Below are 22373 nucleotides of genomic sequence, written 5' to 3' on the forward strand. Positions count from 1 at the left end.
TCTTCAAGGTTCATCCAAGTTGTCATATGTTTCACAACCTCGTTCTTTCTTACTGCCACATAATATTCCATTCTGTGTACATACCACATTTTGTTTATTCACTTTTCTGTTGAAGGACATTTGGATTGTTTCCATTTCTTGGCAATTGTGAAGAATGCTGCTATGAACATCAGTGTGCAAATATCTGTTTGTGTCAGTGCTTTCAGATCTTGGTATAAACTGAGAAGTGAAATAGCTGGATTGAAGGGTAACTCAATATCTGGTTTTCTAAGGAACCACCAGACTGTCCTCCAGAGTGGCTGTACCACTATGCAGTCCCACCAGCAATGAATAAGAGTTCCAATTTCTCCACATCCTCTCCAGCATTTGTAGTTCCCTGTTTGTTTAATGGCAGCCATTCTAATTGGTGTGAGATGATACCTCATTGTGGTCTTAGTATGCAACTCCCTAATAGCTAGTGAAGATGAACATTTTTTTCATGTGTTTTTTAGTTATTTGTATTTCCTCTTCAGAGAAATGTCTTTTCATATCTTTTACCCATTTTACGATTGGGCTGTTTGTACTACTGTTGTTGAGTTATATGATTTCTTTATATATGCAAGGTATCAGTCTCTTATCAGATACATGGTTTCCAAATATTTATCCAATTGTGTTGGCTGCCTCCTTACCTTTTTGACAAATTCCTTTGAGATACAGAAACTTTTCATTTTGAGGAGTTCCCATTTATCTATTTTTTCTTTCATTGCTTGTGCTTTGTGTGTAAGGTCTAAGAAACGACCTCCTAATGGTAGGTCTTGAAGATGTTTTCCCTACATTTTCTTCCAGGAGTTCTATGGTACTGTCTCATATTGAGGTCTTTGATCCACTTTGAGTTAACTTTCATGTAGCGTGTGAGGTAGAGGTCTTCTTTCATTATTTTGGATATGGATATCCAGTTCTCCCAGCCCCATTTGTTGAAGAGACTGTTATCCAGTTCAGTGGATTTGGGGGCCTTATCAAGTATCAGTCAACCATAGATCTGGGTGTCTATTTCTGAATTCTCAATTCAATTCCTTTGATCAATATGTCTGTCTTCGTGACAATACCATGCTATTTTGACTACTGTGGCTTTATAGGCTTCAAAATTGGGAAGTGTAAGTCCTCCCACTTAGTTTTTCTTTTTTAGAATGTTTTTAACAATTCAAGGCATCTTTCCCTTCGAAATAAATTTGATAACTAGCTTTTCCAAGTCTGCAAAGTAGGTTGTTGGAATGTTGATTGGAATTGCGTTGAATCTGTAGATCAGTATGTGTAGGATTAACATCTTAATGATGTCTAGCCTTCCTTCTTTAGGTACCCTTTTATTCTTTTAGTAAAGTTATATAATTTTCTGTGTAGAGGTCTTTTACATATTTGGTTAAGCTTTTCCTAGGTAGTTGATTTTTTTACTTGCCTTTGAGAATGGAATCTTTTTCCTGAGTGTCTCTTCAGTTAGGTCATTTCTGGTGAAGAGGAACATTACGGACTTATGTGCCTTAATTTTGTATCCCACCACATTGCTGAATTTGTTTATTAGCTCATGTAGCTGTGTTGTCAATTTCTCAGGATATTCCAAATGTAAGATCATATCATCTGCAAATAATGACAGTTTTACTTCTTCCTTTCCAATTTTGATCCTTTTTATTTCTTTGTCTTGCATGATTTCTCTGGCTATCACTTCTAGCACAATGTTGAATAATAGTGGTGACAGCGGGCATCCTTGCCTTTTTCCTGATCTTAGTGGGAAGATTTTTCGTCTCTCATCATGAGTACTCTGCTGGCTGTGGGTTTTTTGTATATGCCCTTTATCACATTGAGGAAGTTTCCTTCAATTCCTACCTTTTGAAGGGGTTTTTATCAAAAAAGGGATGCTGAATTTTGTCAAATGCTTTTTCAGCATCTATTGAGATGGTCATTTGATTTTTACCTTCTGATTTGTTAATGTGTTGTATTTCATTGATTTTCTTATGTTGAACCACCCTTGCATGCCAGGACTGAACCCCACTTGGTCACAGGGTATGATTTTTTTGATGTGTCTTTGGATTTGATTTGCAAGTATTTTGTTGAGAATTTTTGTATCTATATTCATCAGGGAGATTGGTCTGTAGTTTTACTTTCTTGCAGCATCGTTATCTGGTTTTGTTGTTAGAGTGACGTTGGCTTCATAAAATGAGTTAAGTAGTCCACTTTCTTCAATATTTTGAAAGAGTTTAAGTAGGATTGCTTTCATTTCTGTTTGGAAAGTTTGGTAGAATTCCCCTGTGAAGCCATCTGGCCCTGGCTTTTATTTGTAGGAAGCATTTTGAGGACTGATTGGATCTCTTTGCTTGTGATTGGTTTGTTGAGGTCTTGTGTTTTTTTCTCAGGGCAATCTAGGTTGTTCATGTGTTTCCAGGAAATTATCCATTTCCTCTAAATTATCTAGTTTGTTGGCACACAGTTGTTCATCATATCCTCCTATGATTTTTTTAAATTTCATTGGGATCTGCAGTAATGTCCCTCCTCTCATTTATGATTTTGTTTATTTGGGCCTTCTTTCTTTCTTTTTCAGTCTAGCTAAGGGATTATCAATCTTGTTGATCCTCTCAAAGAACCAACTTTTGGTTTTATTTATCCTCTGTGTTGTTTTGTTGTCCTCATAATTTATTTCTGCTTTAATCCTTGTTATTTCTTTTCTTTTACTTGCTTTGGGATCAATTTGCTGATCATTCTCTAGCATCTTCAGTTGTTCTGATACTTCTCTGATTTTAATTATTTCTTCCTTTTTAATATATGCATTTAGGGCTATAAATTTCCCCCTCATACTGCCTCCACTGCATAACATAAGTTTTGATATGTTGTGCTCTCATTTTCATTCATCTCTAGATATTTAGCCATTTCTCTTGCAGTTTCTACTTTGACCCACTGATTGTTTAGGAGGTTGTTGTTTAACCTCCAGATATTTGTAAATGTTCTAGATTTTTGATGGTTATTGACTTCTAGTTGCATTCTATTATGGTCAGAAAATGTGCTTTGCATAATTTCAATCTTTTTAAATTTATTGAGGCTTATTGTATTGCACAGCATATGACTTATCCTGGAGAAAGTTCCACGAGCACTAGAGAAGAATGCATATCCTGGTAATTTGGGATGTAATGCTCTATATGCGTCTGGTAAGTCTAATTTGTTTATCACATTTTTTAGGTTCTCAGTTCCTTACTGGTCCTCTGTCTGGTTGTTCTGTCTATAGGAGAGAGTGGTGTATTGAAGTCTCCCATGATTATTGTGGAAACGTCTATTGCTTCCTTCTGTGTTGCCAATGTTTGTCTCATGTACTTTGGAGCTCCTTGGTTGGGTGCATAATCATTTATGATATTTCTTCTTGGTGAATTATCCCTTTTATTAGTATATAGTATCCTTCTTTGGCTCTTGTGACATCCTTTCATTGAAAGTCTATTTTATCTGAAATTAGTATTGCTACCCCTGCTTTCTTTTGGCTGTAGCTTGCGTGGTATATTTTTCCATCCTTTCACTTTCAATCTCTGTGTCACTGGATCTAAGATGAGTCTTTAGTAAACAGCATATTTTTAAATTCATTCTGCCAATCTGTATCTTTTAATTGAGAATTTTAATCCATTCACATTCAGTGTTATTATTGTGAAGGCAGTTCTTGAGTCAACCATTTTATCCTTTGTGTTTTGGTTGTCAGATCTATTTTTCCCCACCTCTCTATTTTCTTTAAGTTACCCTTACTAATATTCTTCAGTTCTGTGCCCTTCTCCCAACTTCTCTCTCCATTCTTTTTTCTCAGCTGGTAGAGTTCCCTTTAGTATTTCTTGTAAGGCAGGCCTCTTGTTAACAAATTCTCTCATCATTTGTCTGTGAAAATTTTAAGCTATCCCTCAATTTTGAAGGAGAGCTTTGCTGGATAAAGAATTCTTGGCTGGAAATTTTTCTCTTTCAGAATCTTAAATATGTCATAACACTGTCTTCTCACCTCCATGGTGCCCTCTGAGTAGTCACTACTTAGTCTTCTGTTGTTTCCCTTGTATGTGGTGAATCACTTCTCTCTTGCTGCTTTCAGAAGTTTATCCTTTTCTTCAGCATTTGAGAATCTGATCAGAGTATGTCTCAGAGTGGTTTTATTTGGATTTATTCTATTTGGAGTGCATGGAGCCTCTCTGGTTTGCATATTTATGTCATTTAGAAGGGTTGGGTAGTTTTCCCCAATAATATCTTCAAATACTTTTCCCTAGACCTTTACCCTTCCCTTCCCATTCTGGAACACCAGTGATTATTATATTTATTTGCTTCATGTTGTCCATAATTTTCCTGAGATCCTTTTCAAATATTTTGATTTTTTTCACCATTCATTCTCTTGTGCTTTCACTTTCCATCACCCTATCCTTGAGTTCACTAATTCGTTCCTCTACCTCTTCAAATCTGGGGTTATATGTCTCAAGAACATTTTTAATTTGATCAACAGTATCTTTTATTTCCATAAGATCTGCTATTTTTTTAATTTCCTCCTGCAAGTTCTTCTTTATGCTCTTCTAGAGTCTTCTTCATGTACTTTATATCCTGAGCCTTGATATTGATGTTTGTGTGTACTTCTTTGATTAATTGCTCCAAGTTCTGTGTCTCTTCTGGCTCTTTTATTTGGATGTTTGGGTTATTCATATATTCTGGTTTCCTCATATCCTGTATGATTTTCTGTTGTTTTTGGCCTCTTGGCATTTACTTACCTTAATAGCATTCTTTTTGGATATGCAGGATTATTTGAACATTTATCTATAATTTGCAGAGCTACAGTTTGGTAAAGTGCACTTTCCCTGATCTACTAGCAGATGGCACTCTTGAGCCACCTCTTACCCTCAATCCAGTTCTCCCCCAACTTTGTTGATTCACTGAGTGGGGATCCAAACCATGTGGAGGTCCAATCAGTGCAACAATTTTCCATGTGCACTGGGGACTGCCAGCCCTATGGGTGGGGGCATGTCCTGTGCATTTTGGCAGGGAGTTTGCTCCAGGACACAGTGGCTTTGGCCATTAATGGGGCTGCCAGGGGAGTACTTTGGGGCTGCAGAGCTGTATGTCTCATCTTCCAGCTCAAATGCCCCACAGTACCTCTCTGCCATGTGCCCATGAGTCTGTGGGATTTGGGGAGGGTTCCTGGTACTTCCATGTAGCACCTGTGTCACAGTTCCATTTCAATTCTTTCCTTCTAGCTAATCTAGTACCCTAGCAACTAAGAAAAAGAAAGTTATATAAAGATTCAGTATTCATAATCCTTTGCCAAATTCCATCTTGTCTGTTGCTTCCCCTTCCTCTAGTTTAATCACTTTACTAATCTTCAGGGATATCTAGGCAGTGACCACCCTAACCTATTCATGTTGAAAAGGGATGTCAACTTTATGAGCAAAGGGACACATCTAGTTGATGTTCATGAAGAAGCTATTGCCTCTGAGTTTTGGGACTTAGCTGGCATAGTAGTTCTCTAAAGGAGTTAAGTCCCTGAAGAATAAACTCAGTGAATGAAAACTTTTATAAAGTCCCGGATAGGGACCCAGGTATTCTTTAAGGTTTGGGGACTACTGTTGACTTTGGTTTATCATATTGTGGTCATTTGGCATATCTAAGTGAAGCCTGTATAGGAGTAACCTCCAGGGCAGCCTCTTGACTCTATTTGAACTCTCTTAGCCACTAAAACTTTATTTTGTTGCCTTTCTTTTCCCCTTTTTGGTCAAAAAGGCACTCTGAATCCCTCGATGCCAGGGTCAGGCTCATTCCTGGAATCCATGTCCCATGTCGCTAGGAAGGTGCATACATCGTGGGGGTCCTGTCCCACATCAGGGGGAGGGTGATAAATTTATTTGCAGTTAGGCTTAGGGAGAGAAAGTCCATATTTAAGCAATAAAAGAGGTTCTCTGGAGGTGACTCCTAGGCATAATTATAGGTGGGCTTAGCCTCCCCTTTACAACCATAAGTTTCACCAGAGCAAGCCTCAAGATCAAGGGCTTGATTTATAAAGTAGTGGTTCCAAAGTTCACAATAATCCATCCAGATCTCACATTATCATCACTTGGCTGTACAATCCTCATCACTCTCCATTTTAAACAATTCTCATGACTCAAAATATCTCATAGCTCCTATCAACCCTCAATTATTTGTCCCTATTATTTGTGTAATACAGTATGGTATTCCTAGCATGCAAAATGTAGGTTTTTCCCATATACCCTTTTGTTGTCAACTCTCTGCACTAGTGTCATACCTTAGAAGTATATCATGCAAGCACCTATCTATATTTGTAGTGCTGATCTGTGGGAAACATGCCTTTAAACAACCCCTTTCAATCTTATTCACCTTCAATACAGCTCTGATACTTATAATTCCATTAACAAATAATCATCACCCCTATCCATTTCCATACCTTTGAATTCACCATCATTAACATATCTGAATATATTAGATTATCATTCCCCCTCACCAACTATTGCCTATCACTAGGTCCCCATTATTCTGCATTATAAGACATTGATTTTATATTGTTCAGAGAGTTCACAGAAGTGGTAGCATACAATGTCTCTCCTTTTGTGCCTGACTTATTTCACTGAGAATTATATCTTCAAGGTTCATCCATGTTGCCATATGTGTCAGGACCTTGTTGCTTCTTACTGCTGCGTAGTATTCCATAGTATTTGTTGAAGGACACTTGGATTGTTTCCATCTCTTGGCAATTGTGAACAATGCTGCTATTGAACATCAGTGTACAAATGTCCATTCATGTCATTGCTTTCAGATCTTCTGGGTATATACCAAGAAGTGGAACTGCCAGATCATAGGGTAATTCAATATCTAGTTTTTTGACAAACTACCAAACTGTCTTCCAGAGGGGCTGTACCATTATACAGTCCCACCAGCAATGAATAAGAGTTCCAATTTCTCCACATCCTCTCCAGCATTTGTAGTTTCCTGTTTGATGGCAGCCATTCTTATTGGTGTCACATGGTATCTCATTGTGGTCGTGATTTGCATCTTCCTAATAGCTAGTGAAGATGAATATTTTTTCATGTGTTTTTTTAGCCATTTGTATTCCCTCTTCAGAGAAATGTCTTTTCGTATCTTTTGCCCATTTTATAATTGGCTGTTGGTACTATAGTCATTGAGTTGCAGGATTTCTTTATATATGCAAGATAAATATATCAGTCTCTATTCAGATACATGGTTTCCAAATATTTTCTCCCATTGTGTTGGTGCCTCTTTACCTTTTTGACAAATTCCTTTGAGGTACAGAAGCTTTTGATTTTGAAGATTCCCATTTATCTATTTTTTCTTTCATTACTTGTGTTTTGAGTGTAAGGTCTAAGAAGCTCCTTCCTAATACTAAGTCTTGAAGATGTTCCCTACATTATCTTCTAGGAGTTTTATGGTACTTTTATATTGAGGTCTTTGATCCACTTTGAGTTAATTTTTGTACAGGGTATGAGGTCGGAATCCTCTTTCATTCTTTTTTGTTATGGATATCCAGTTCTCCCAGCCCCATTTTTTGGAGAGACTACTGTGTCCCAGTTCATCAGATTTGGGGGCCTTATCAAAAATCAGCCAACCACATACCTGGGGATCTATTTCCGAACTCTCAATTCAATTCCATTGATCAATAAGTCTATCTTTTTTTTTTTTTTATCATTTTTTTATTGTAGAATATAATGTATATACATAAGAGTGGTAACTTTCCAAGTGCTATTCAACAAGAAGTTAGCAAATTTCAAAGAATATTATAGGCTACAATTCCACAGTTTCAATTATTTCCTTGTTATGAACTATAACATATATACAAAAAGGTAGTATCTTTCCAGGTATGATTTATAGGATATATAGGAAATTATATATGAATTATAGTACTGTAGTTTCAGTCATTTCCTTATTGCAAAATCTAACATATATACAAGAAGGTATAGCTTTCAAATTATAATTTCTTAAATTCAATTCAATTGTACTGAAATATATTCACATACCATACAATCATCCATGGTGTACAATCAACTGTTCACAGTACCATCATATATTTATGCATTTATCACCCTAATCTATTTTTGAACATTTTCCTTACATCAGAAAAAATCAGAATAAGAATAAAAAATAAAAGTAAAAAAGAACACCCAAGTCATCCCCCCATCCTACCCTATTTTTCATTTAGTTTTTGTCCCCATTTTTCTACTCATCCATCCATACACTAGGTAAAGGGAGTATGATCCACAAGGTTTTCACAATCACACTGTCACCTATTGTAATCTATATTGTTATACAGTCGTCTTCAAGAGTCAAGGCTACTGGGTTGGAGTTTGGTAGTTTCAGGTATTTACTTCTAGCTATTCCACTACATTAAAACCTAAAAAGTGTTATCTATATAGTGCATAAGAATGCCCACCAGAGTGACCTCTTGACTCCATTTGGAATCTCTCAGCCACTGAAACTATTTTGTTTCATTTTGCATCACCCTTTTGGTCAAGAAGATGTTCTCAATCCCATGATACTGGGTCCAGATTCATCCCTGGGAGTCGTATCCTGCGTTGCCAGGGAGATTTACACCTCTGGGAGTCAGGTCCCACATCGGGGGGTGGGCAGTGAGTTCACCTGCCGAGTAGGGTTAGCTAGAGAGAGAGGGCCACATCTGAGCAACAAAGAGGTACTTAGGGGGAGACTCTTAGGCACAATTATATGCAGGTTTAGCCTCTCTTTTGCAATAACGAGTTTCACAAGGGCAAGTACCATGATAGAGGGCTCGGCACATCAAACCGCCAGTCCTTGATGTTTGTGACAACATCAGCATCAGTCAAAGTGAGGAAGTCCAACACTTCTGCATTTCCCCCAGCTCCTCAGGGGAGCCCTGCATATATATTTTTATTCTCTGCCCAAATTACTTTGGGATATGTCACTATTTCACCCTAACCTATACAAACCTACCATATCTCACTTCCTATTCAAAGTTCCATGTAATTGTGGTGTTTGAATAAACTGACTGTATAAGTTATGCTGTTTAGAAAATATAGATCCTGCACCAAATAAACATCTCTTCCCTTGGTCTCACATGGAAGTTGAAATTTTAACATACAGTCAGTTTCACCCTTCACCCTTTGGCCCAATTTGCCCTAGTCTTAGCCAGATCTGCTTCATTCATATCTCTAATTGAAGTCTGGGCTCTTTTTCAGCTTTTTTGTTTGTTTGTTTTAAGCAGTTGCTGTATGTGTTAATACTGACATTCATATCTGCCAAACTCTAGCTCTGAATTTCAGGTGTCACACAGATACCCAATGTTCCAGAGACCAGTCAGGTTATATACAAAGGGATCAGCATCTCAGAGTTTGGAGACAGCCATTACAAATCAGGAATAGATCAAATTACAATTTAACAAGTAGCTATAGAACAAATTGCAAAGGATGCTATGGGTTACAGTTCCACCATTTCAATTCTTCCCCTCTCCTATTCTAATACCCTAGCAACTAAGAAAAAGAAAATTGTATAAAGATTCAGTATTCATAATCCTTTGTTAAAGTCCATCTTGTCTGTTGCTACCCCTTCCTCTACTTTCATCACTTACCTGATCTTCAGGGATGTCTGGGCAGTGACCACCGTAACCTGCTCGTGTTGAAAAGGGGTGTCAACTTTATGAGCAAAGGCGACAAGTCTCGTTGGTGTTCTTGAAGAGGCTATTGCCTCTGAGTTTTGGAACTTAGTTGGCATAGAAGCACTCTTAAGGATTTAAGTTTCTGGCAAACTTAGTGAGTGAAACTTTTATAGAGTATGGTATTCCTATTAATTATAGTCTATAGCAGGCAATGTGTAGATTTTTCCCATGTACCCTTCTGTTGTCAACTCTCTGTGCCAGTGTCATATCTTCAATATGTCTATCTTTATGTCAATACCATGCTATTTTGACCACTGTAGCTTTATAGTAGGTTTCAAAGTCTGGAAGTGTAAGTCCTCCCACTTCTTTTTTAGGTTGTTTTGGCAATTTGAGGCTTCTTTCCCTTCCAAATAAATTTAATAACTAGCTTTTCCAAGTCTGCAAAGTAGGTTGTTGGAATTGTGATTGAAATTGCATAGAATTTGTAGATGAGTTTGGGTAGAATTGACATCTTAACAATGTTTAATCTTCCTATGCATGAACATGGATTATTTTTCTACCTATTTAGGTCCTTTTATATTTCTTTTAGTAAAAATTTGTAGTTTTCTGTGTAGAGGTCTTCTATGTCCTTGATTAAGTTTATTCCTAGATACTTGATTTTTTTAGTTGTTATTGTGAATGGAATTTTTTTTTTTGTTTGCCTCTTCAGTTGGGTCATTACTAGTGTATAGAACACTACCAACTTATGTGCATTAATATTTTATCCTGTCTGCTGAATTTGTTTATTAGCTCAAGTAGCTTTGTGGTTGAATTATCAGGATTTCTTAAATATAAGGTCATATCATTTGGAAATAATGACAGTTTTACTTCTTCCTTTCCAATTTGGGTACGTTTTATATCTTTGTGTTAGCAAATTTCTCTGGCTAGAACTTCAAGCACAATGTTGAATAATAGAGGTGACAGTGGGCATCCTTGTCTCATTCCTGATCTTAGGGGGAAGGCTTTCAGTCTCTCACCATTGAGTCCTATGCTGGCTGTGCCTTTTATCATATTGAGGAAGGCTCATTCAACTCCTACCTTTTGAAGAGTTTTTATCAAAAAGGGATGTTGAATTTTGTCAAATGCTTTTTCAGCATCTTTCAAGATGATCATTTGATTTTTCCCTTTTGATTTGTTAATGCGTTGAATTACAGTAATTGATTTTCTTATGTTGAACCATCCTTGCATGCCAGGAATGAACCCCATTTGTTCATCATGTCTAATTCATTTAATGTGTCTTTTGATTCAATTTGTAAGTATTTTGTTTAGGATTTTTGCAACTATACTTATTAAGGAGATTGGCCTATAGTTTTCCTTTTGTGTACTTTCCTTATCTGGTCTTAGTACCAGAGTGATATTGGCTTCATAAAATGAGTTAGGTAGTGTTCCTTTTTCTTCAATTTTTTGAAAGAGTTTGAGCAGGAATGGTGTCAATTCTTTTTGGAAAGTTTGGTATAATTCTCCTGTGAAGCCATCTGACCCTGGGCTTTTATTTGTAGGTAGATTTTTGATCTCTTTGCTTGTGATTGGTCTGTTAAGTTCTTCTATTTCTTCTTGGGTCAGTCTAGATTGTTCATATGTTTGCAGGAAATTGTCCATTTCCTCTGAATTGTCTAGCTTGTTGGCATACAGTTATTCATAGTATCCTTTTATGATTTTTTGGGGGGAGGGATCTGTAGTAATTATACCCTTCTCATTTCTGATAATGTTTATTTGGTCCTTCTCTCTATTTGACTTTGTCAGTCTAGCTAAGGATCTTTCAGTCTTGTTGATCTCAAATAACCGACTTCTGGTTTTATTCCCTCTATTGTTTCTTTCTTCTCCAGCTCATTTATTTTTGCTTTAATCTTTGTTATTTCTCTTTGTCTACTTGCTTTAGGATTAGTTTGCTGATTGTTCTCTAGCCTCTTCAGTTGTTCAGTTAGGTCTTTAGTTTTAGCTCTTTCTTGCTTTTTGATGTATGCATTTAGAGCTATAAATTTCTGTCTCAGCACTGCTGCTTCCCACAGGTTTTGATATATTGTGTCATTTCATTCATCTCTAGATATTTACCAATTTCTCTTGCAATTTCTTCCTGACCCACTGGTTGTATAAGGGTTAATTGTTTAACCTCCATGTATTTTTGGAAGCTCTGGTTCCTTGGTGGCTGTTTATTTCTAGTAGCATTCCACTGTCATCAGAGAATTTGCTTTGAATAATTTCAGTCTTTGAAAATTTATTAAGACTTCTTTTGTGCCTCAGCATATCTATCTTGGAGAATGTTCCATGTGCACAAGAGAAGAATGTGTATCCTGGTACTTTGGGATGTAACGATCTATATATGTCAATTAAGTCTAATTCATTTATCATGTTGTTTAGGTTCTCAATTTCCTTATTGGTAATCTGTCTAGTTGTTCTATCTATAGAAGAAAGTGGTGTACTGAAGTCTCCCACTATTATTGTAGACGTATCTGTTGCTCCCTTCAGGTTAGCCAATGTTTGTTTCATGTATTTTGGAGCTCCTTGCTTGGGTGCATAAACATTTATAATTGTTATTTCTTCTTGGTGAATTATTCCTTTTATTAATATATAGTGTCCTTCTTTGTCTCTTATGACATCTTTCCATTTCAAGTCTATTTTGTCTGATATTAGTACAGCTATCCCAGCTTTCTTTTGATTGCAGTTTGTGTGGAATACTTTTTTCCATCCTTTCACTTTCAGTCTCTGTGTCACAGGGTCTAAGATAAGTCTCTTATAAACAGCATATTGATGGGTCATATTTTTTAATCCATTCCACCATTCTGTATCTTTTAATTAGAGAGTTTAATCCATTCACATTCAAAGTTATTACTGTGAAGGAAGTTCTTGAACCAGCCACTGTATCCTTTGGTTTTTGGTTGTTGGATCTGTTTTCCCCCCCTCTCTTTTTTTTTTCCTTTTTAATAACTCTTCAGTTGTGTGCTCTTCTCCAGACCTCTCTCTCCTTTCTTTTTTTCTCAGCTAGTAGAGCTCCCATTAGTATTTTTTGCAGGGCAGGTCTCTTGCTAACAAATTCTCTCAGTATTTGTCTGTCTGTAAATATTTTTAATTCTCCTTCAATTTTAAGAAGAGTTTTGCTGTATAAAGAATTCTTGCCTGCAATTTTTCTCTTTCAGAATCTGAAATATGTCATACCACTGCCTTCTTGCCTCAATGGTGCCCACTGAGTAGTCAGTACTTAGTCTTATGTTGTTTCCCTTGTATGTGGTAAATTGCTTCTCTCTTGTTCCTTTCAGAAGTTTCTCTTCTCCTCAGCATTTGACTGTCTAATCAGTATAGGTCTCAGAGTAGGTTTATTTGGGTTTATTCTATTTGGAGTTCTTTGGGCATCTTTGATTTGCATATTTATGTTATTTAGAAGGTTTGGGAGGTTTTCCTCAACTATGTCTTGAAACACCCTAGCCCTTTATCCTTCTCCTTCTGGGACACCAATGATTCTTATATTTGTTTGCTTCATGTTGTCCATCACTTCTCTGAGATCCATTTCAAATTTTTTTATTTTTTTCCCATTTTTTCTTTCTTGTGCTCACATTCAATTTTCTGTCTTCAAGTGTACTTATCCTGTCTTTTGCCTTTTCAAATGTGCTATTGTGCATCTCTAGTATATTTTTAATTTGAGCCACAATGTCTTTTATTTCAATAACAGCTGCTATTTTTTAATTTACTCTTTTAAATTCTTCTTTGTGCTCTTGTAGAGTTTCTTGATTTCCTTTATGCCTTTAGCCATCTCAATGAAGTTGTTTTGGAGGTTTGTTTGTATTTCTTTAATTAATTGCACCAAATTTTGTGCCTTTTGTGGCTTTTTAATTTGTTCATTTGGGTTGTCCATATCTTCTAGATCCTTGAAGTACTTTGTAATTTTCTGTTGGCTTCAGGGCATTTGCTTGTCTTTATAGGGTAATTTTTGGAAGTGAAGAATTATGTGAGCATTTATATATAATTTGGTTTACTTGAGTGCCGTTTCCCAATCCTACCAGCAGGTGGCACTCTTGAGGCACAGCTTGCTGGAGTGCAGTTTCGCTAACCTACCAGTAGGTAGCATTCTCAAGTAGCTCTTCCCCAAACTTCTGTGTGGTGGATCTCCATGTGTCCCAGAGGATGCCTGTCCAGGGGCTATGATGTGGGCCCTGAGCAGGTAGGCAGGGAGTATGATCAAGGACACCCCACAGATGGTTTGTGGTCCTTGCCTGCCAGTTCTCTGCCTGCGTTGTGCCCACAAGTCTCTGGGTGTAGGAGGGGCTCCTGATCACAGGTATGGCGCCTCTCCCTTCACCGTTTCTCGCCATTGCACCCCCCCCCACCACCATCTTCTGTGGAGAAAGGAGGGAGCAAATGCTGCCCACCGGGTTCCCTCATGGGAGCTCTTGCCTGGCAGCAGTTTTGCCATTGCCAGCCTGGGTGGGGGACATGGTCCAGACAGGGAACAAACTCACCGCCTCCCTCCAGCCACTGTCTCTCCATTTTTGTCAGCTGTCCTCTCCACGTACTGTGGGGGAACCTGTATGGCCAGTCACACCCCAAAACTGTGGTCCCTGGTGTCCTTCGGCCCCTTTCTAATTATTTTCATGGAGGAGAAGCCCTTTCCACCTTACCTACTCTGCCATCTTCCCACCATAGTCCAGTAGGTTGTTTAAAATCAATAATTTCCAATTTTATTTTGTTATGAAGTGAACTTTTAAAAAAATATAACAACAGCAAAAGATTCTCTAGTACTGAATAGGGAAAAGTAACATCTTTTTTAAAAATACTTTTTATGTTGAAAATTTCCAGAGAGCAAATAATAGATAAAATCCAATGTACTTTCCACTTGGATGCAACAATTTTTTGGAATTTTGCTTTATCAATGTTTTTTATGAAGTAAATCATGCATACTGTCATTCATTCTTAAATATTTCAGTATACAAATACAAAAATTAAGAACATTGTGTGACCTAATTACCACACCATTATACAACAAAAATAACAACAGTTCCTTAATATAACCTTTCATAACAAGTTAATGAAAACTAGAAAGTGATGATTATATTTCCATATCCTTATAGCCACTGATATTTTTAATACATTTTTAATTGTGAAATTTTACATATATACATAATAGTGATAACTTCAAAGTATGATTTAACAAACAGCAAATTTCAAAGAATGTTAAGGGTTACAGTTCCTGTTTCAGTTCTTTCCTTATTGTAAAATATAGGATATATACAGAAAGGTGATAACTTTCAAAGCACAATTTAATGAGTAGCTATAGAGAAACTTTCAAAGAATGTTATGGTTTACAATTCCACCATTTAAGTTATTTCCTTCAAGCTATTCTAATGGCTAGAATCTAAAAGAAATATTTATATAAAGATTCAGTATTCATGATCCTCTGTTAAATCCTATCTTGCTACCCCTTCCTCTCATTTAATCACTTTCTCAATCTTCAGGAGTATCTAGCCAGTGACCACCTTAACTTGTTCATACTGAAAAAGGGGTGTCGACATTATGGGGAAGGGGGATGCATCTGAATGTTTTTCTCAAAAAGGCTATTGTCTCTGGATTTTAGGTCTTGTCTGGCATGGGAACATTGGTGGATTTAAGTTTCTGAGGGATAAACTTAGTGAATGAAACTTCTATAGAATCTCAGATAGGGAGCTAGGTATTTTGGGACTACTGTTGGTTAGGGCTTGACATATTGTGGCCATTTGGGATATCTAGCTGGAGCTTGCATAAGAGAAACCTCCAGGTTAGCCTCTCAACTCTATTTGAAATCTCTTAGCCACTATAACCTTATTTTGGTACCTTTCTTTTCCCCCTTTTGGTCAAGAAGGCATTTTCAATCCCTCAAAGCCAGGGCCAGGCTCATTCCTGGTAGTCATGTCCCACATTGCCAGGGAGATTCACTCCCCTGGGAGTCATGTCCCAAGTAGTGGTGGGGGGGCTGTTAATGAATTTATTTGCCAAGTTGGGCTTAGAGAGAAAAAGGCCATGTTTGAGTAACAAAGAGGTTCTCTGGACGTGCCTCTTAGGCATAATTATAGGAAGGCTCAGCCTCCCATTTATAACCCTAAGTCTTATAAGAGCAAGTCTCAAGATTGAGGACTTGACTTATTAACTACGGGGTTCCTAATTTCACATAGCATATATTCTGTCCAAAGTAAACAATCAGTGTCTGACATTATCTTCACTTAGTTTACAATCATCACTCTCAATTATAGACAATTATCATAACACAAAACATCCCAGAGCTCTTATCAGCTGCTAATTATTCATCCCTAGTATTAATGTAGTGCTGGTAAGATATTTCTCTTAAATATAGTCTATAATATGTAATATGGTCCATATAGTTGGTAAGTTTTTGATGATCAAGTCCATCTCTTTACGTGTGATTGGTTTGTTGAGGTCTTCTATATCTTCTTGAGTCATTGTAGGTTGTTCTTGTTTTTAGGAAATTGTCCCTTTCATCTGAGTTGCATTGTTTTTGGCATACAGTTGTTCATAGTATCCTCTTGTGATGTTTTTTATTTCTATGGAATCCGTGGTAATGACCCCCCTCTCATTTCTGATTTTATTTAATTCCATCTTCTCTGTTTTTGTTTTGTCAGTCTATCTAAGGGTTTGAAAAATTTATTGATCTTTTGAAAGAATGAACTTTTGGCTTTCTTGATGCTCTCTATTGTTTTTTTTTTCTCCATTTTATTTATTTCCCCTCTAATCTTTGTTATTTCTTTCCTTCTACTTGTTTTGGAATTAGTTTGGTCTTCTTTCTCTAGTTTCTCCAGGATTTCATTTAGATCTTTGATTTTAGCTCTTTCTTCCTTTTTGATGTAGGCATTTAGGGCTATAAATTTCCCTCTTGGTACTGCCTTTGCTGCATACCATGAGTTTTGATATGTTGTGTTCTCATTTTCATTCATCTTGAAATATTTATTGATTTCTCTTGCAATTTCTTCTTTAGCCCCTGTTTAAGAGCTTGTTTAACCTCCATATATTTGTGAATATCCAATTCTCCAGCTGGTACTGATTCCCAACTTAATTCCATTATGATCAGAGAAAGTGTTTTGTATGGTTTCAATATTTAAAAAATTTTTAAGACCTGTTTTTTGTCCCGGCATGAGTTCTATCCTGAAGAATGATCCATGAGCACTTGAGAAGAATGTATAACCTGCTGTTTGGGGGTGCAAAGTTCTGTATATGTCTGTTAGGTCTAGTTCATTTAGCATATTATTTAGGTACTCTGTTTCCTTATTGATCCTCTGCTTAGATGTTCTATCTATTGTAGAGAGTGGTGTGTTGAAGTCTCCCACTATTATTGTAGAGATGTCTATTTATCACTTTAATTTTACCAGTGTTTGCCACATGTTCTTTGGGGCATCTTGATTAGGTGCATAAAATATTTATGATCATTATTTCTTCTTCAAGAATTGCCCTTTTTAAATATTTAATGTCCTTCTTTGTCTCTTATAACAGCTTTGCATTTAAAGTCTATTTTGTCTTATGTTAGTATTGCTACCCCAGCTTTTTTTTTATACTCCTTTTCTGGAATATCTTTTTCCATCCTTTCACTTTTAACCTATTTATACTTGGGGTCTAACATGAGTCTCTTGTAAACAGCATATAGATGGACCACATTTTTTAGTCCTTTGTGGGGGGGTGTTAATCCATTAATGTTCAATGTTATTACTATAAAAGCAGTCCTTACTTCAATCATTTACTTCAATCATTTTATCATTTGGCTTTCATCAGATCTATTTTTTTTTCTCTTTTTATCCATTAGTTACCCTTGCTGATAATCTTCTTTTCTATACTCTCCTCCAAACCTCTCTCTCCTGTCTTTTCTTTCCAGCCGGCAGAACTTCCTTTAGTATTTCTTGTAAGGCAGGTCTCTTGTTAATGAACTCTCTCAGCTTCTGTTTATTTGTGAATAGTTTAAACTCTCCCTTATTTTTGTAGGACAGCTTTTCTGGATAAAGAATACTTGGCTGGCAGTTTTTCTCTTTCAGTATCTTAAATATATTATACCACTTTCTTCTCACCTCCATGGTTTCTGATTAGAAATAGCATGTGGTCTTACTTGGCTTCCCTTGCATGTGGTGAATTGCTTTTCTCTTACTGTTTTCAGAATTCTCTTTCTCTTTGGCATTCAACAGTCTGATTAGTATGGTCTTCGAGTGGGTCTGTTCAGCTTTATTGTGTTTGGAGTACATTGTGCCTCTTCAATTTGCATATTTATGTCTTTTATGCAGTTTGGGAAATTTTCAGCCATTATTTCCTCAGATATCATTCCTGGCCCTTTTCCCTTCTCTTCTGTTCAGACCCATGATGCATATGTTTGTGCATTTCATGTTGTCTATCATTTCCCTGAAACCCTGTTCAAATTTTTTTATACTTTTTGTGGGACACTGATTACGTGCTTCGACTTGGCGGGCCTGGGCTGGGGGACCTGATCAGCCCCTGGGGAGGGTGGTGGGCACGGGCGACAGCGCCCTCCACAGCCCCCCAGGCCTGAGAAAGTGAGGCCGGAGGCAGGCCCCATTTCCTCACCCCAAAGTACAATCGTTGGGGAGGGCTTGCCGGAGAAAAACCCCACCCCCGTGCCTTACCCGTACCCTCCACCCTCTTCGTTACCGGAGCAACTCCCGCACCTTTTCAATCAACCTTCACGCCCTCTCAGAACCAATCCAAGCCTTTAACCCCTACAGCCACCCCGCCCTCTAAACCGCCCGATATAAGCTTGTACTCTCCCCTAATAAACTCTCTTGGCTTCTTCACCCTAAAAGAAACGTGTCCCGCCTGTTCCTTTTTCGCCGCCCTCCATACTTTGCACGCCTCCGCCGGGGACCTGGCCAAGTCCTCCGCCTCGCCCTCGCCTCCGGGAAAGAGCCCCCGCCGCCGGTATCCTCCGAGCAGTTCTGAGAGCCTAGGATTTAGCAACCGGCCGCCACCCCCCCCCCAGAAGAGTCAACTGCGACCGCAACTTTTCTCCATCTGTTCATTTGTCTGTTCAAATTTGAATGCTGTCTTCTAGCTCACTGATCCCTTCTTCTGCCTCTTCAAATCTGCTGTTGTGTGTCTCTAGTATATTTTTAATTTCATCTATAGTGTCTTTCACTTTCATAATATCTGTTATTTTTCTTTGTATGCTTTCAAATTCTTCTTTATACTCACCCAGTATCTTCTTAATATCTCTTTAGCCATCTCTTTGAATTGTTTAAGGAGATTTGTTTGAACATCTTTGATTAATTCCAAATTCTGTCTCCTCTCACTTTTTAATTTGTTCCTTTGACTGGGTCATGTCTTCCTGTGTTTTTGTAGGCCTTGTGATTTTTTTCCTGATATTTTGTCATCTGATTATTTTGATAGGTTTATTCTGAAGGTTGGTTTCTCCCTCATCTAGGATTTTGTTACTGGTTGGATTTGTATTAAGGCTTTTCTTTGACAGTTGGATTGTCAGTATTTTCCTACACAGGTGATATAGACCACATCCAATGGGCCCTGGAGAGGGTCTGGAGAGACTCCAAAAAGCCCTCCCCCCTTCACTTTCCATCCTGCCCAGCAGGTGGCACTCTTCAGCTACCCATTACCTCAGCCTTAGGAAAGCAGGCTGGTATGGCTTTTTGCCAGAGCCACCTCTGAAGCAGTCAAAACAGTGGCACTTGGTGGCTTCTGGCCAGGAGGGGCTGAAACTGCAGGAGGCCGAGTTCTCACCTTACTGGCCAATATCCAGCTCAGTGTTGGGCTGTGACCCCCCTCTGTACTTAGGGTGGACACTCATGGCTGTCTCAGTCTGCAGCCACCCCCCAGGCAGGGATTGGGCTGCCCACCACTGTTTCCCTCAAGGGTGGGGGATGGGCATCAGGAGCCACGAACAGAATCACTCACAATTTCTGACCACGGTTTCTCATTCTCTTCATCCCACACTTCCCTGGGTATTGTACTGACCTCCCCTGATTTCTGGATCCCTGATGTTTTTCTCTTTCTTTGATTCAGCATATTTGAAGTCCATCTCAAGTCTCTACCTTCCTCCAGACTTCTAAGCAAGTGAGTTTGGTCCTTTTATTCACTGAATCTTTGGGGAGGTTGTTTCTTGGGGTGTCCTATGTCACCATGTTAATGACGTCAATTTAAACATTTGTTTTAAATTTAGTTTTTTTGATGTATATCCATATACCATACAGTCATCCATGGTATACAATCAACTATTCACAGTACCATCATATAGTTGTGAATTTGTCACTCCAATCAATTTTTGAATGTTTTCCTTACTCCAAAAAAATAAAACTAAGAATAAAAATAAAAGTTAAAAAGAACACCCAAAGCATTCCACTTCCCCATCCTACCCCATTTTTCATTTAGTTTTTGTCCCCATTTTTCTACTCATTCATCCATACACTGGATAAAGAGAGAGTGAACCACAAGGTTTTCATGATCACACGGTCACACTGTGTAAGCTACATAGTTACACAATCATCTTCAAGAACCTACTGGGTTGCAGTTCAACAGTTTCAGGTATTTCCTTCTAGCTTTTCCAATACATGAAAAATTAAAAAGGGATATTTATATAGCACATAAGAATGTCCTCCAGAGTGACCTCTCAACTCCATATAAAATCTCTCAGCCACTAAAATTTTATTTTGTTTCATTTCTCTTCCCTCTTTTTGTCAAGAAGATTTTCTCAATCCCACAATGCTGGGTCCAGGCTCATCCCTGGGAGGCATGTTCCATGTTGCCAGGGAGATTTTTACCCCTGGGAGTCATATTCCACATGAGCCGAGTAGGCTTAGAGAGAGAGGCCACATCTGATCAACAAAGGTTCTCTGGGGGGACTCTTAGGCACAATTATAAGTAAGCTTAGCCTCTCCTTTGTAGTAGCAAGCTTCATAAAGGCAAGCCCCAAGATTGAGGGTTCATCTTACTAAATTGTTAGTCCTCAATGTTTGTGAGAATATCAGTAATAACCCAGGTGGGGAAGTCCAAAATTTCTGCATTTTTCCCCAGTTCCTCAGGGGGGCCCTGCAAATACACTTTTATTCTCTGCCCAGATTACTTTGGGATGTATCAGGATTTCACACTAGCCTGTACAAACCTACCAGATCTCACTTCCTATTCAAAGTTCCATGTACCTATGGTAAACACCATTTTTAATATCTCCATAATAGCCTATCTGTGCCTGTATTTTCATTTATCTAACTACTTCTCTGTTGTTAAACATTTGGGTCATATTCAAATTGAGATCACCTAACCAAAATTGCAATGAATATATTTATGCTTGAAACTTGTAATATATTTAACATATTACTTGAGGTTCAGTTACCAGAAGTGGAAATACTAGCCATTTAAAAATTATGTGATATATTCTGCCCAATTGCTTTCCACTCCCAGTGGTTGTGTGTGTGTCACAGCCTTGCCGGCACTGAGTATTATATGATTGGTGGCGAGTGGTGTGGGGACGAGATTTCATAGGGCTCCTGACCAACCACACTGTCAGGACTCAGAGGTCACTTGTTAGATAAGCCTGCCCCAATCACCCTGCCCTGGGAATTTTCCTTAAGAAAAAAATTAATGAAAGGAAAAGTTTGAGTGTAGGAAGATGTTTACTGCAGTCTCTCTCTCTCTCTCTCTCTCTCTCTCTCTCTCTCTGTGTGTGTGTGTGTGTGTAATGGCAAAAACTTGGAAACAACCAAAGGTTCAAAATAAGGGAATGGTTAATTAAATGATGCTGCCTTTAACAAATATTCAAACAGGTTTTTAAAATCTAAAAAATCAATTTCCCCAGTCTGTGTCATGGTAGGAGACAGCAGCCAAACCCTGCCAGGCTGGGAGGGTGCTCAGAAGCAACCTGGGACCAGGGTGGTTTCTGCAGCCACTTACATGGTTGGTGGCATCCAGATCACTGTGGGCGTCGATGAGGAGCCGGACCAGGGTGGGGAAGTTGTGCTTGACAGCGAGATGCATGGGAGAAGCACCCTGCTGTGGGGAGAAACACAGAGATCAGCTAGTGGGTCCGCTCCAGGATTGTCGAGCTGTAGGTCAGAGCTGGATGGTGGGAGTAGGGAGGGTATGGTGCTTCTGTGTTTGCCCCTTCTCACTTATCAGTCGACATGGGTGGCCTGAGGCATTTACAGCCCCAAAGCCTGAATCCCTGGAACCCAAAGCTGACCATCAGGGTGGGCAGGGGCCTGAAGACCCAAGACCTTGCTAAACCAGGATTTGCTGTGTTACCTGGGGCAAGTCTTTTTCCTTCTCTGGTTCTCTTCAACTGGCAAGTGATGTTTGATAAGGTCCCTTCTAGCAGTAACATCTTATGTTTCTCCAATATCTCATTTAATTCACACATTAACCAAGGAAGCATATAGGGATGGTATTCTTATTAGTAGCCTCACCTTACAAATGGAAACACTGAAGAGCAAAAAATGGAAACGACTTGTCCAAAGACACATGGCTAATAGGACCGCGTCTTATTGGACTTTCTACCAGTGGTACCTCGGTATGAGTCTAGTAACCATTGGTGTATGAATGAGTGAATGAGAGAGCCAGCCAAGACCAGAATAGAGCCCTCTGAGCCCAAAGTTCTTTCAAGATCCTTCTCAAAGCGGTAGGATGCCACCCCCAATGGTTCCCTGTGGCTCCCTGACTTTAGATGATAAAGTAGAGACACTGCCACAGTGTCCCCCCTTTCTAGGCAATATGGTGACACAGATACTGTGGAAGAGTA

General features: G+C 38.4%; 1 protein-coding gene across 13 annotated transcripts in view; it reads right to left on the reverse strand.

The window, feature by feature from the left end:
• Positions 1–22373, reverse strand: part of ANKDD1A (ankyrin repeat and death domain containing 1A) — a 201044-nt gene that overhangs the window by 36182 nt on the left and 142489 nt on the right. For 11 of the 13 annotated variants that reach the window (XR_005216439.1, XM_037833696.1, XM_037833701.1 and 8 more), the window contains one exon: positions 21530–21628. The exons of 1 other annotated variant lie outside the window; for it this stretch is intronic. Coding sequence is in view for 11 of the 12 variants with exons in the window: in XM_037833696.1 (XP_037689624.1) it covers positions 21530–21628 (99 nt within the window). In the remaining variant the exon portion in view is untranslated. The remainder of the gene's footprint in view (positions 1–21529; positions 21629–22373) is intronic. One more of the 13 variants, XM_037833695.1, reaches the window with a different exon arrangement.

This window comes from Choloepus didactylus, chromosome 4, assembly GCF_015220235.1.
Source record: "Choloepus didactylus isolate mChoDid1 chromosome 4, mChoDid1.pri, whole genome shotgun sequence".
Classification (NCBI taxonomy): domain Eukaryota; kingdom Metazoa; phylum Chordata; class Mammalia; order Pilosa; family Megalonychidae; genus Choloepus; species Choloepus didactylus.